The following is a 13,948-nucleotide window of genomic DNA, read 5'->3' as shown; positions in this document are numbered from 1 at the left end:
TTACAAAAATCACAAATAGAAGAGGACCCAGGACAGATCCTTGTGGTACACCACTCGTAACTGAGCACCGTGTTGAATATTTTCCGTCCACTACCACCCTTTGTCTTCTAAGGGTCAGCCAATTCTGAATCCAATCTGCCACATTTCCCCCTATCCCATGCCTCCTTACCTTCTGCATGAGCCTACCATGGGGAACCTTATCAAATGCCTTACTTAAATCCATGTATACCACATCCACTGCTCCACCTTCATCCACGTGTTTGGTCACCTCTTCAAAGAATTCAATAAGGTTTGTGAGGCGTGATCTACCCCTCACAAATCCATGCTATCACGAATCAAACTGTGCCTTTCCAAGTGATCATAAATCCTATCTCTTAGAGCCCTTTCCAATAATTTGCCCACCACTGATGTAAGACTAACTGGCCTGTAATTTCTGGGTTATCCCTATTCCCTTTTTTGAACAAGGGAATGACGTTTGCCTCTCTCCAATCTTCCGGCACTATACCCGTGGACAGTGAGGACGAAAAGATCATCGCCAAAGGCCCTGCGATCTCTTCCCTCGCTTCCCACAGAATCCTTGGATGAATCCAATTAGGCCTGGGGGACTTATCTATCTTCAACTTCCTCAAAATTCCTAGTACATCATCTTTACTAACATCGACCTTCTCTCGCCTACCAGCCTGTTTCACACTATCCTCCTCTACAGCTAGGTCCCTTTCAGTTGTGAATACCAAAGAAAAGTATTCATTAAGGGCCTCTCTTATCTCTTTAGGCTCTGTGCACAAATTCCCTTTACAATCCTTGATCGGCCCTACCCTTACTCTAGTCATTCTCTTATTCCTCACGTACATGTAAAAATTCTTCGAGTTTTCCTTGATCCTATCTGCCAAGGTTTTCTCATGCCCCCTTATAGCTCTTCTAAGCCCTTTCTTCAGCTCCTTCCTGGATAACTTGTATCCCTCTAGAGCCTTTTCCATTCCTTGTTTCCTAAACCTTACATAAGCATCCTTCTACCTCTTAACCAGTCGTTGGACCTCTCTTGAGAACCAAGGCTCCCTCACTCGACCGCATCTTCCCTGCCTGTTAGGGACAAACATATCGAACACACGCAGTATGCATTCCTTAAACAATCTCCACATTTCAATAGTGCTCTTCCCTGACAGCATCTGTTCCCAATTTATATTACCCAGTTCTTGTCTAACAGAATTGTAATTACCCTTCCCCCAATTATAAACCTTACCCTGCTGTATGTACCTATCCTTTTCCATGACTATTGTAAAAGTAACAGAGTTATGATCGCTACCACCAAACTGCTCTCCTACCAACAGGTCTAACACTTGGCCCGGTTCATTGCCAAGCACCAAATCCAAAGTGGCCTCTCTTCGTGTTGGTCTATCTACATACTGTGTCAGGAATCCTTCCGGAACACACTGGACAAAATCCGCTCCATCTAAACTATTATAACTAAAATGTTTCCAATCAATATTTGGAAAGTTGAAGTCACCCCTGACTACAACCCTGTGACTTCTGCACCTTTCCAGTATCTGCCTCCCAATCCGCTCCTCTACTTCTCTGCAACTGTTAGGGGGTCTGTAAAAAACCCCCAACAAAGTGACTGCTCCTTTCTTGTTCTGGACCTCAAACCAAACTGACTCTGTAGACATATCATTCTCTCCACCTATGTGCTCCTCTATCCACCTTCCATCATCGCCTCGCCCTCTCTCTATTTACTTCAGAGCCCCCTTCCCCCTCCCCCATTTCTGAAGCTTTCCTGCTCCTCTGATGCTGCCTGGCCTGCTGTGTTCCTCCAGCTCTACACCTTGTTATGTGAGTCACTCTTGGACCTGACTCACTCGCTCTCTTGCCCATTGCTGCCCACAGTGATGCCCACTCCTCAGTGCCCTGCCCATTGCTTATTATGCAACTCACTGTCCTTCCCCCTAACCTGCTCAGTCAGGGTCCAGTCGCCCTGCACTGCCTGAGACCTACTCAGCGTGTTATATCCAATGGAATACTCCACCCCCTTGCCAGGAAAACAGCCAATAGACTCTCCCCAGCTCCCACAGGGACAGAGACTGACCAATCAGAGCAGGGCATAGATGTCAGTCAACGTGGAGGGATGGTGGATACAGCCAATCAGTGGCTGGCTTTCCGGGACACCAAGACAGTATGAAGCGAGAGAAAACCCGGAGCCGGGACTTTGGAGCGGAGCCCCGGGAGTGGGCAGTGGCAGTGAAGCGGAGCTGAGCAGTTCGCTGGAGCTCTCGGGGTCCAGTCGAGTGTAGGGTGGGCAGGGGTATCCGGGTGAGCAGAGGCAGTCTCTCTGATCCGGTGCAATCCAGTGTCCGATTGATATTCGGTGCAGCCGCCGCCTCCTGGTCTCCCTACAGCTGTTGTGAATGGTGCTAGGATCGCTGGTCCTGGCTGCAGTTTGTATGGTCCTTTACTTACAGCTTCCATCAGCCCTGGGACAGGCTCTGCTCCTGGCTACAACACAGAAACCTCTCACTTTAAAAAGTGATCGACGTTTCCTAATGCTACAAGCTAGGATCTCTTTCAGCACCTGCAAATACACTGTTAACTTGAATCTTCTTCACGAAAGATTTTTAAAAAATTATTTGTTGCCTTTTCCGGTGTTTGTAATATGCGTTCCTCTCTGTGTTTGGCCAAACATCTTCCGAAAGCCAGCACTAGCTCCATATCTGCCCAATGTGGTGTGGGTCAATTCAGAAGGTTAACTCTGCTTTCTCTCCACAGATGCTGCAGGACCTGCTGAGTTTCTCTAGTTATTTTTGTTTTTTTTTTCGTTATATAGCTCCAGACATTCGCCCAGGAATATCCCAAAGGGCTGCACCGCTAACCAAGTATTTCTGAATTTATTGTAGTTACTTCTTGTAATTTAGGGAAACGTGATAGGAAATTGACACTCAGCAAGGTCCCACAAACAACAAAATAAATGATTGTTTTAAAACTAAACGTTGTTGGGAGCTAAGTATTAGTATGGAACTCAATTGCTCCTTGACTATTGCCTAGAATTGTATCTTGTTTTTAAATAGTTCGATTAGGATTTTTTTAAAACATTTACTCGAGATGGCAAGCGGGTCCTCGGTTTAAAGATTTTATCTGTCTAGAGCTTTATCTAAAAGATGACACTTCTGGCTGTAAAACATCCCATTGGTAATGCACTGAAGTTTTTTTCTTTTGAGGGCTCAAGTCCTGGAGTGAGTCCATTAAACTTGTAATTTTGAAGGGTCCTGACACTGAGCCATGGCCAACAGCTTTACATGAGGTTTAGATGGGGTGTTAAACGGCTGAGTTCTGATAAAGGGTCACTGGACCCGAAATTCTGATTTCTCTCCACAGATGCTGGCCAGACCTGCTGAGCTTTTCCAGCAATTTCTGTTTTTGTTAAACAGCTCTCCTAGTAGCTGGCCTTAGACAGAGCTGGGAGGGATATTGTAATCCTGTGGTTTGTACAAAACAAAAATCTGTATTTACCATACTCCGCCTAATCTTTATTATAGCCAATCTACCTAACCTGTAGATCTTTGGGAGGAAACCGGAGCACCCGGCAGAAAGCCACATAAACACGGAAACTCCATAGACATCACAGGCTGGAATTAAACCCGGGTCGCTAGCACTGTGAGGCAGCAGTACTGTACCACCCTGATTTTTTTTTCACTAGAAAGTATTGGGTGTGTTGTTCTTGTCCATGTTGTATTGTGGAGCCGTCTGTCCCACCTCCCTTTGGTAAAATACATTGTAAACTACCTTCCATCTTACAAAGACACTCGTTTTAAATAGCGCAATGACTGGCATTTCCATGTAACTTCAGACCATACAATGTATCAAGTGCAGAATATGCTGAAATGTAGCACTTTGGCAGAAGGTTATTTGATTATAATTACTTGCGTAAAAGCTGGATTCTACATTCACGCCCTCCTCCCCATCCAATCTAAACTCACTCTATTTCCTAAATCCACTCCTACCACCCAGCTCTCCATTTTCAATCTGCCATTCCATCCCTCTGTGACAAAAGTAATGGTTAATGCTTCATTAGTGTTTACATCCGATATGAAATCTATACGAAATATTCTAACAACACTGGTTTTCCGTAGACCCGTTGATGAGTGTATTGAGTTATTCTGGATTATTTGAGAAATGACAGAAGACATGTGACTTGTGGAAGGACGTGGGTTTCCTGCTCCAGTAAATGGTTGGTGGCACTTCTACCAAAACCTCCACAGCAAAGAACTTGGCAAGAATTTCACAGCGTCATTTTTTTAAAGTCTCCAAAAATAGTATTTTAACGTGCGTTTCTCTTAAATAGTCCAGTTGCGTTCTTGCGCAACATTGCGTTGTCGAAAATCACTAATAACGGGGCCTATGGGAAAAGCAGGGTTAGGGGCAGACCACCAAAAAATATCACGCAAAATCGCTCAAAAATCACTCAGAAGCCTAACACAAAGGACAGCACAGTTTGAATAAATGTTTTATTCATATCTAATAATGAAATAAAAGTAAACCTAACAACTTATCTTGAATAAATGTAAAGATGACTTGACCGGAGGAGGTTATGAAGTTATTATGTTGTTAATGCGGGGTCTGAGGGTCATCATCATCATCATCATCACCTTCAACTGCAGTTTTGTTTGTGGGGTTAGGATGAAAAATAGTTAATCCAGAAGTGGATGGCTGTGGTTCACTGTCTTCTGACTGTTGCTTGGGGGTTGGTTTAAAAAAGACATTCAGTCTTTGCCCTTTTTCCTCTTCCATGAAGAAGCTGTTTTGGGTGCCAAGTAAGGTCTTATTCCACCAGCTGCTACCCTGCTGCATTCTGCCTTGTAATCATTGTCCTCTAAGAGCTGCAACTGCTTCTCAATTTCCCTCAGGATAGAAGACAAAACAGAAGTGGAAGCTCCTGTTGTGCCACATCCTGGACTTCATCTTCTTCATCCCCAGCTTCCTCTTCCCCCTCAGTGACAAGTTGTTGTAGACCAGCTGTAGAGAGCTCTTCACAGTGAGACTCAAGCAGCTCTCCAACATCCACCTTTTTACTATGGGAGGAAATGCCATCGCATGCTCCTCATCTGCACTGGTGGATTTGCCATATAACTTTACATTATGAAAAGCATAGCAGTCTTAAAACCAGCAAACCAGCCACTGCTAGCACTAAAGGCAGGCACATCTGCAGGATTTTCAACTTTTTTGTTTGATCTTCATAAATTGATAAGGCTTTCTCTTTTATGGTGAGAAAGGTGGTACCAGATTGTTTTTTTACCTTGATCTTCTATCCACACACTTAGAAGCCGCTCCATCTCCTAAGTTCCATTGTCCGTGACCTCACAGATTTGTTACCACAGAGACTTGTTCCAGCAATACAGCTCGCTTTAATCTTTTCTGCATTGTCTCTAATGGTCCGTAAGGTAGACTCCTTCATTCCTGTTACACGAACTATATCACATATTCTCTCATTACATTCAAAACGCTTTATAACATCTAGGTTCTCTTCCAGTGTCATAGCCTTTCTTTTACATTCACCATCTGCAATTCTATCACCAGGATGCTTCTTGCTAACATTCTTGTCACTTTGTTCTCGCATTTTTGTGGGTAACATGGCAGAATTTGCAAAACAAAAACTGAGAAACACAGAGTACTGTACCTTTCACAGAAAGTGCTTCACGACAAAGTCTGCGAATGATCACATGATGCTGGAATGGAGACTGTTGCTGCTTAGATTGCATGTATTCAGGACAAAGCCCGCAAAAAGATCATGTGATGTTGATGTATACTCCTCTGCACACCGATGGAATCGCGTAATAGCCAACACAAGTTTGCATTTTAGAAATAGTGTTCTCCTGTTCGTCAGTCATGTTCTTGCCAATTCGCATTGCTGGAACATACGTTATAGCAGAACTGACTGTAAAGTGAAACACAAGGAGGTGTCAGGAAGGGAAGGTGTCCTGGGAGAGCCCTGGAGTGAGGCTGCACTATACATGATACAGTTATGCCAGGTAATGAATAAATTTGTTTTGTGTCTGTGAGGAAGTAGAACTATGTATATAAACTAAAACTAAAATGGTCTGGCTTTTTGCATACCAAAATAAACTATTTGAACTAATCCCCTCCTCTATCTGTAGTACACCTGTGTGATTTGAACTGCTTTGTCACTCTCCCAATGTCACTTGTTGCCGACGGACTAATACTCGAAATCTCCTGCACACATGGAACAACAGGCTTACTTCCAGCACCAATGAACACAAAATACACTCAAAACTTCCAAATCTTTTATTTATTACTGTCCTTGATAATATTTCAAACCGCAACAGCATTGGCCTGTGTGAGGGCCTCAGTGTTTCGGCTGTAGCAGCAGGATCATTTCTGTGATTGATTTGATGCCTAAGCAGTTTCCTGCAGAGAATTAGATGTTGGATGCTGCTTAATGGCATTGTGCAGAGCAGACATCTCTTCCTGCATATTACCCAGCTGCGTGCTGGAATCTACTGTCTTGCTCTCACCAACTTCGTCAGTGCGCCTGTACACCCATACCCCCACCCAGATGAGAATCATGAAGTAACAGAGCCTGTGGAAAATACTGCACCTCTGCACAGCAGAGTCCCACCCTTTTCTGATGAAGGGTCTAGGCCCGAAACGTCACCCTTTCTGCTCCTATGATGCTGCTTGGCCTGCTGTGTTCCTCCAGCTCTGCACCTTGTTGTCTCAGAGTCCCACCCATCTCTCTCTACTTCCCTTACCCTCAATCAATGGCTTGCACTGAAATTCCACTCTCAAACTGACCACCCTCTGAAAGGCACGTGTGGTTGAAATGACAGGAGCCCGAAGTGATATGAGTCCTGCAAGGTCCTAAGGTGAGGACTGTTGTGATGCATTTTCTGCTCCAGGTCATGTAGCCTTTTTGTTATGAAAGAAAGGCACAGGACAGTGAGCCGTGACTCAATAGCAGCTGCCCGTGGCTCAGTGGAAGTATTATTATCTGTCCGATCGTTGAGTGATCAAGTACCACTCTTGTCGTGAGCCAAGTTCAAAGAGCACCACACTGTCGGAGGTGTTAAATGAGGTGTTAATCTACTTGTCCTTTCAGATGAAGGTAACAGATTCCATGACACCTTTGGGACTGGGAAATATTTAGGCCCTCGGCCTCATTAAAACAGGTTATCTGATAATGATCATATTGCAGTTTGTGTGGTTCAGTTGCTGAGTTTGCAACAATGACTACAATTCAAAATGTTGTCAGGAAAGGGCACTGGGAAACACTGAGATCATTTACGATGCTTTTAAATGCAAATTCTTCCTTTTTGAGGAAAAATGGTGAAATCACAAAAGAACCAAGCTGTTTGAAAGAGACAAAAAAATGTATTTATAGGTCACCTTTCACAATCTCAGAAGATTCCAGATCACTTTAGTGCCAGTGAATTACTTTTTTAACATGTAATCCCTGGGATTGTGGTGGCCAAATGCAGGATACAATATGTGCATTGAAAGATTCCACTAACAACAAACGATATGACTGACTAGATTGGTGATGTTACCCATAATTATTCTCATTTTATACTGGAATCAGCTGTGAAAAGTGGTACCAAACAGGCAGGTATGTATACTGTATTGATACCTGAACAACTAGAAATGAATGTAATTGGTGTGTTGCAAGCTTATGCTTGGTACTACTGTTAATTGAATGTTCCAAAAAGTCCCCAGCTCTGTATTAGATTCAGAGACAATGGGGAGAGGAATTACAACTTACTTTCTTTAATAGTTATCCAGGAAATGTTAGAGGGATTAGACTCTGACTCCCCCATAATCACTCAGTTTAAAACCCCCAAACACACACTTACGGCCACAAAATACCCTCACCCAAGCCACCTCCTCTTCATCCCATCAGTTTCTGTCTCAACAGGCACATATACAACCCCATGGACACATCCCAGCCAAACATTCATTCTGTACTCCTAAAACCCTCCAAACCTGCCAACATCCAACCCAAACCACCTTGACCCACTTAGCTGCCATCTGCACCCCTTCACCCATCTGGTATTTAACCTGTTACCCATTAATCTGCCCCCTCCCCCACACTCTCTCCCATTTCCCTTACACACTTAGCTTCTCCCAGTAGCTGTTAAAGTGGCATTGGCATAGAACATAGAACATTACAGCGCAGTACAAGCCCTTCGGCCCTCGATGTTGCGCCGACCTGTGAAACCAATCTGAAGCCCTTCTAACCTACACTATTCCATTATCATCCATATGTTTATCCAATGACCATTTAAATGCCCTTAAAGTTGGCGAGTCTACTACTGTTGCAGGCAGGGCGTTCCATGCCCTTACTACTCTCTGAGTAAAGAACCTACCTCTGACATCTGTCCTATATCTATCACCCCTCAATTTAAAGCTATGTCCCCTTATGCTAGCCATCACCATCCGAGGAAAAAGGCTCTCGCTGTCCACCCTATGTAATCCTCTGATCATCTTGTATGTCACTGTTAAGTCACCTCTTAACCTTCTTCTCTCTAACGAAAACAGCCTCAAGTCCCTCAGCCTTTCCTCATAAGACCTTCCCTCCATACCAGGCAACATCCTGGTAAATCTCCTCTGCACACTTTCCAGTGCTTCCACATCCTTCCTATAATGTGGCGACCAGAACTGTCCGCAATACTCCAAGTACGGCCGCACCAGAGTATTGTACAGCTGCAACATGACCTCATGGCTCCGAAACTCAATCCCTCTACCAATAAAACCTAACACACATGCATCTTTAAACACTTTGTGAACTGAAGTAGGCAGCTACTACCATAAAAGAGGACATATCTTGGCATGCAATGACGATCATATGCTGAATGGATTCCTAGTTGGTTTCCTAAAATGATGACATTTGGGATCAGCCAGAATAAGAATCACTACCAGGTAAGTGGGCAATCTTTAACTGATTACCAACTGCTGGATCTGTTTTGACTGAAATTGGAAGATTTGGGCCCACAGATGTTGAAGGGACTTGTAAAGTGGATATACAAAGGATGTTTCCTTTCTTGGGAGAGACAGAATTAGGAGACACATTTTAAAAATAAGAACTCACCTATTTAAAACAGAAATGAGAATCATCTGACAGTCAATAGCCTGTGGAACTCTTTTCCCCGGGGAGCAGTGGTGGCAGGGTCCATTGAACATTGCTAAGGGTGAATTGGATTGATTCTTCAATAATACAAAACTCAAACATTATAGGAGGTGGACTGCAAAGTAGACAGTACAGTCAGATCAGCTATGATCTTATCAAATGGTGGAGCAGTTCAAGGAGCTGATGGTCATCTCCTGTTCGTAATTCATATGTTTGTATTTGGGCCCATTCAAAACTCTGGTGTCCATTTCCTATCTCACAGAAAGTCCCCATGTCATGCTGATTTACATTGATTGCTGATTTACACTGAGTAGCTCAGTTTTTAAATTCACATTCTTGTGTTACCTTTTCCACATACCGAACGTTGCAACATCCTTCAGTCCTTCCGTACTCTGCAAAATCTGCAGGCCTCCAATTCCTGTTCAAGCTTCTTGTGGAGGCTCCACTTGCTTTATGATAACAGTTGAGGCTCTGCCTTCTGCTGTATAGTTCCTAAGTTCTGGAAGAATCCCGCCAACATCACCACCACCCCTCTCCCCACCCTAAAACTGAACTGAACTAGCTGTATACATACTGTTGCTATAAGAGCAGGTCAGAGGTGAGGAATCCTGCAGGGAGTACTTCACCTCCTGACTCTTCGTTGCATATTCATCATTTACAAGGCACAGGTCAGGAATATGATGGAATACTCCCCACTTGCCTGGATGACTGCATCTCCAACAACATTCAAGGAGCTTGACACCATCCAGGACAAAGCAGCCTGTCTGATTGGTAGCCCATCCGCAAACATTCAGTTCCTCCACCAACCACACTAAGTACCAGCTGTGTATATCATCTACAAGATGCACTGCAGAAACTCAACAAAGATCCTTAGACAGCATCTTCTGAACCCATGACCACTTCCATCTAGAAGAAAATAGGCAGAAAATACATAGGAATACCACCAACTATAAGTTCCCCTTTAAGCTATTCATCATCCTGTCTTGGAAATAGATCGCTGTTCCTTCACTGAAAACCCTGGAACACCTCATTGAAGGCATTGTATCCCTGCAGTAGTTTGAGAAGGCAGCTCACCACCACCTTCTGGAGGACATCTAGAGATGGGCGATAAATGCTGCCCATCCAGGGATACCTACATCCCGTAAAGGAATTTAAAAAAAACTTAAGAAGTAGTGTGTCCTTGTAACTGTTTGGAATTCAAACTTCTCCACAGTGATAACAAGGTGTGGGGCTGGATGAACACAGCAGGCTAGACAGCATCAGAGGAGCAGGAAAGCTGACGTTTCGGGTTTGGACCCTTCTTCAGAGATGGGGGAGGGGAAGGGTGCTCTGAAATAAATAGAGAGAGGGGGAGGCAATGATAGAAGGTGGATAGAGGAGCAGATAGGTGGAGGGAAGACGGACGGGTCAAGGAGGCGGGGATGAAGCCAGTAAAGGTGAGTGTAGGTAGGGAGTTGGGATGGGTGTTGGTCAGTGAGGAGGGAGGGGCAGGTAAGTGGGAGGGAAGACGGACAGGTCAAGGAGGTGGGGATGAGGCTAATAGGTAGGAAGTGGGGGTGGGGGTTGGTCAGTGAGGTGGGAGGAGCAGATAGGTGAGAGAAAAGACCGACAGTTCAAGGAGTCAGGGACCAGATGGGCTGGTCTTGGGATGAGGTTGGGGGTGGGGAGATTCTGAAGCTTGTGAAGTCCACATTGAGACCATTGGGCTGCAGGGTTCCCAGGCGGAATATGAAGTGCTGTTCCTCCAGCCTTCAGGTGGCATCATTGTGGCACTGCAGGAGGCCCAGGATGGACATGTCGTCCAAGGAGTGGGAGGGGGGGTTGAAATGGTTCGCGACTGGGAGGTGTTGTCGTTTGTCACGAACCGAGCGTAGGTGCTCCACAAAGCGGTCTCCAAGCCTCCGCTTGGTTTCCCCGATGTACAGGAGGCCACATCGGGAACAGCGGATACAATATACCACATTAACAGATGTGCAGGTGAACATCAGTTGAATGTGGAAGGTTTTCTTGGGGTCTGGGATGGGGGTGAGAGGGGAGGTGTAGGGGCAGGTGTAGCACTTCCTGCGGTTGCAGGGAAAGGTGCTGGGAGTGGTGGGGCACCTATGCTCGGTTCATGACAAACGACTACACCTCCCAGTCGCAAACCATTTCCACTCCCCCCTCCCACTCCTTGGACAACATGTCCATCCTGGGCCTCCTGCAGTGCCACAACGATGCCACCCGAAGGCTGGAGGAGCAGCACCTTATATTCCGCCTGGGAACCCTACAACCCAATGGTATGAATGTGGACTTTACAAGCTTCAAAATCTCCCCACCCCTAGCCTCATCCCAAAACCAGCCCTGCTCGTCCCCACCTCCGTGACCTGTCCGTCTTTTCTCTCATCTACCCGCCCCTCCCTCCCTCCCAACTGACCAACCCCCATCCCAACTCCCTACCTACTCACCTTTACTGGCTTCATCCCCGCCTCCTTGACCTGTCCGTCTTCTCCCCACCTATCTGCTCCTCTATCCACGTTCTACCATCGCTTCCCACTCTCGCCCTATTTATTCCAGAACCCCCTTCCCCTCCCCCATTTCTGAAGAAGAGCCCAGACCCGAAACGTCAGCCTTCCTGCTCCTCTGATGCTGCTTGTCCTGCTGTGTTCATCCAGCTCTACACCTTGTTATCTCAGATTCTCCAGCATCGGCAGTTCCTACCATCTCTGAGTGAGTTCTGCACAGTGAGCTTGTTTCCCAGTTAGGAAAGGATGGCTAATTCTCGTTGGATCTCAAGTTGGGGATTCAACAATTGCGTTAAACCCGCGTTTTGAGTTAGAGACCATTCATTCCCTCAAAATAGACTCAAATGCGATCAATGCGTTACTTGACTCGATTGTCATAACCTAACTAGCCATTTCTCACAGTGTGTCTCCTGTGGATTGAACTGAATTATAATTTAGGATAATGACTTTCAACTCCCAGGCGAAATGGCCCTGATCGGTCACGGTGGTTAAATCCTAAATCAAGCGACTGAGATCTACAGCTATCAGCAAGAAAGAAATAGCTGCAAACAAATGATTTCAGCTTCCCTCCGTGTCTCTCTGGATTTAAGGACTGGAGTGCAGGTGAAATCTTTCTCTGTGTGTTGCTTTCCCGTTTAAGCTCGGTCCTTGCACAGCCAGATGTGAGCGCTGGGTCCATACACTTCATTGTGCTACTGGCGGGTGACTGTGTCACGAAATGGTTCGGGGTTTCCAGCAAAGACCCCTAAAAGTCTTGGCGAGTTTGCTCACCACAGTCTCACCCTGACCATCTTTGACGAGGCTGAAACCCAGAACCTGTTTTTGCCTAAAACTCCTGGGTCAGCAGAGAGAAAACTGACTACAGTGATAACTCGATCTGCCTTGCACGCTGAATTTTCCTTAGCTGTCTACTTGCAGATTTTAGCACACCAGCCTCTCGGTGTGTTTATTTCTTTGCTCTCTGTCTCCACGAGAGCAGCCTGCTTCTCACCTCCCTCCCCTGCAAAAACAAAATACAAAGGCAAGAGGAGGTGGAAGAAATATAAAAGAAAATGGGATGGCGATGAGAATTAACAAGAGAGCGGCGCTGGGGCAGTGAAGGAATTAGAATCAGAAAGTTGCCCGAGAGCGGAGGTCTCGCTGTTTAGTGCTGTTGCTTTAGAGAGACGGTGAGCGATGTCTGCTGGCGGAACCAGTGTTTGCATTGGGAAAGAGGAGGCGAGCGTGGTGCTGGTGGATTCTGAGCCCGAAGATGAGCGCTCCAGCCGAGCTTTGCGAGAAGGGGAGGCGCCAGGCGCCGCCAGCAGCAGACTGGGAGGATCCCAGAGTGAGCGGCTCCGGGAGAGGCAGGCGGCCGCTTTGTGCACCCCGAGCAGCGGGCCCGCTCTGCAAAGCGAGCCGCCACCGCCGCAGCGCCCCCAGCCCGGGCTAACTTCAGGCGAGAGGCTGCAACAGCGGCTGGAGGACGGCGCTTTCCCCGCCCCCCTGGGAGCTCTCTCCCTGCCCCCCGGCATCATCATCATGACCGCCCCCCTGCACTCGCCCGCGGCTCTAGTCGACGGTGCGCTGAAGCTCGCCAGTGTGCCCGACTGCACTCTGCTCGTTCCCCCGGGCCCTGGCTCAGCACCAGGGCCGGCCAAGAGGAAAAGGAAAAGGTGCGGGCTCTGTTCACCCTGCAGGAGGCTCATCAACTGCGGAGAGTGCAGCAGCTGCCGGAACCGCAAGACCGGCCACCAGATCTGCAAGCTGCGGAAATGTGAGGAACTGAAGAAAAAACCAGGCTCTTCACCAGAGGTACATTGCAACTGAGGGAGGGGAATGGAACAGAAACTGCAAACTGTTGCACTAACTCAGCAGGTCTGGCACCATCTGTAGAGACAGACAACGGAGTTAACATTACGGGCCATAAACCCAGAAAGTGTTTCATTAACTCAGCAGGTCTGGCAGCATCCGTGCGGGGAATGAGATGGAGTTCTGACAGAGTTATAGCGGACTGGAAACGTTCACTCTTCTTCCTTTGTCCACAGATGCTGCCAGACCTGTTGAGTTTCTCCAGCACTTTGTGTGTTTATAACCTGTAATGTTAACTTGTTGGTTTTCTCTCTCTCTGTCTGTACAGATGCTGCCAGACCTGCTGAGTTTCTCCAGCACTTTCTGTTCTTTTGGTTTGCTTCAGATCTCCAGTGTCTGCTATTCTTTTGTTTTATTTTAAGTTGGGAAGAGGCTGATTCTTCACCATTCATTTGCAGCTTGTAGTTATTTGGATTGATCAGTGTGATACACCTGTTGCTTCAGTCCATGCGATCAAGAATCTAAAACT

The 13,948-nt window shown here is 46.3% G+C and overlaps 1 protein-coding gene across 1 annotated transcript; it reads left to right on the top strand.

The window, feature by feature from the left end:
* Positions 1-12,604: 12,604 nt before the first annotated feature.
* LOC109927013 (CXXC-type zinc finger protein 4-like) lies at positions 12,605-13,422 on the top strand (the record flags this gene model as incomplete). Its single annotated transcript, XM_048592918.1, has 1 exon — positions 12,605-13,422. A coding segment is annotated over exon 1 (618 nt), but the record flags the coding sequence as incomplete, so codon positions are not given.
* Positions 13,423-13,948: the final 526 nt, after the last annotated feature.

This window comes from Rhincodon typus, unplaced genomic scaffold (assembly GCF_021869965.1).
Source record: "Rhincodon typus isolate 14 unplaced genomic scaffold, sRhiTyp1.1 hic_rhity00002030, whole genome shotgun sequence".
Lineage (NCBI taxonomy): Eukaryota > Metazoa > Chordata > Chondrichthyes > Orectolobiformes > Rhincodontidae > Rhincodon > Rhincodon typus.
The sequence above is the reverse complement of the archived record's forward strand: the minus strand, read 5'-3'. Positions and strand labels throughout refer to the sequence as shown.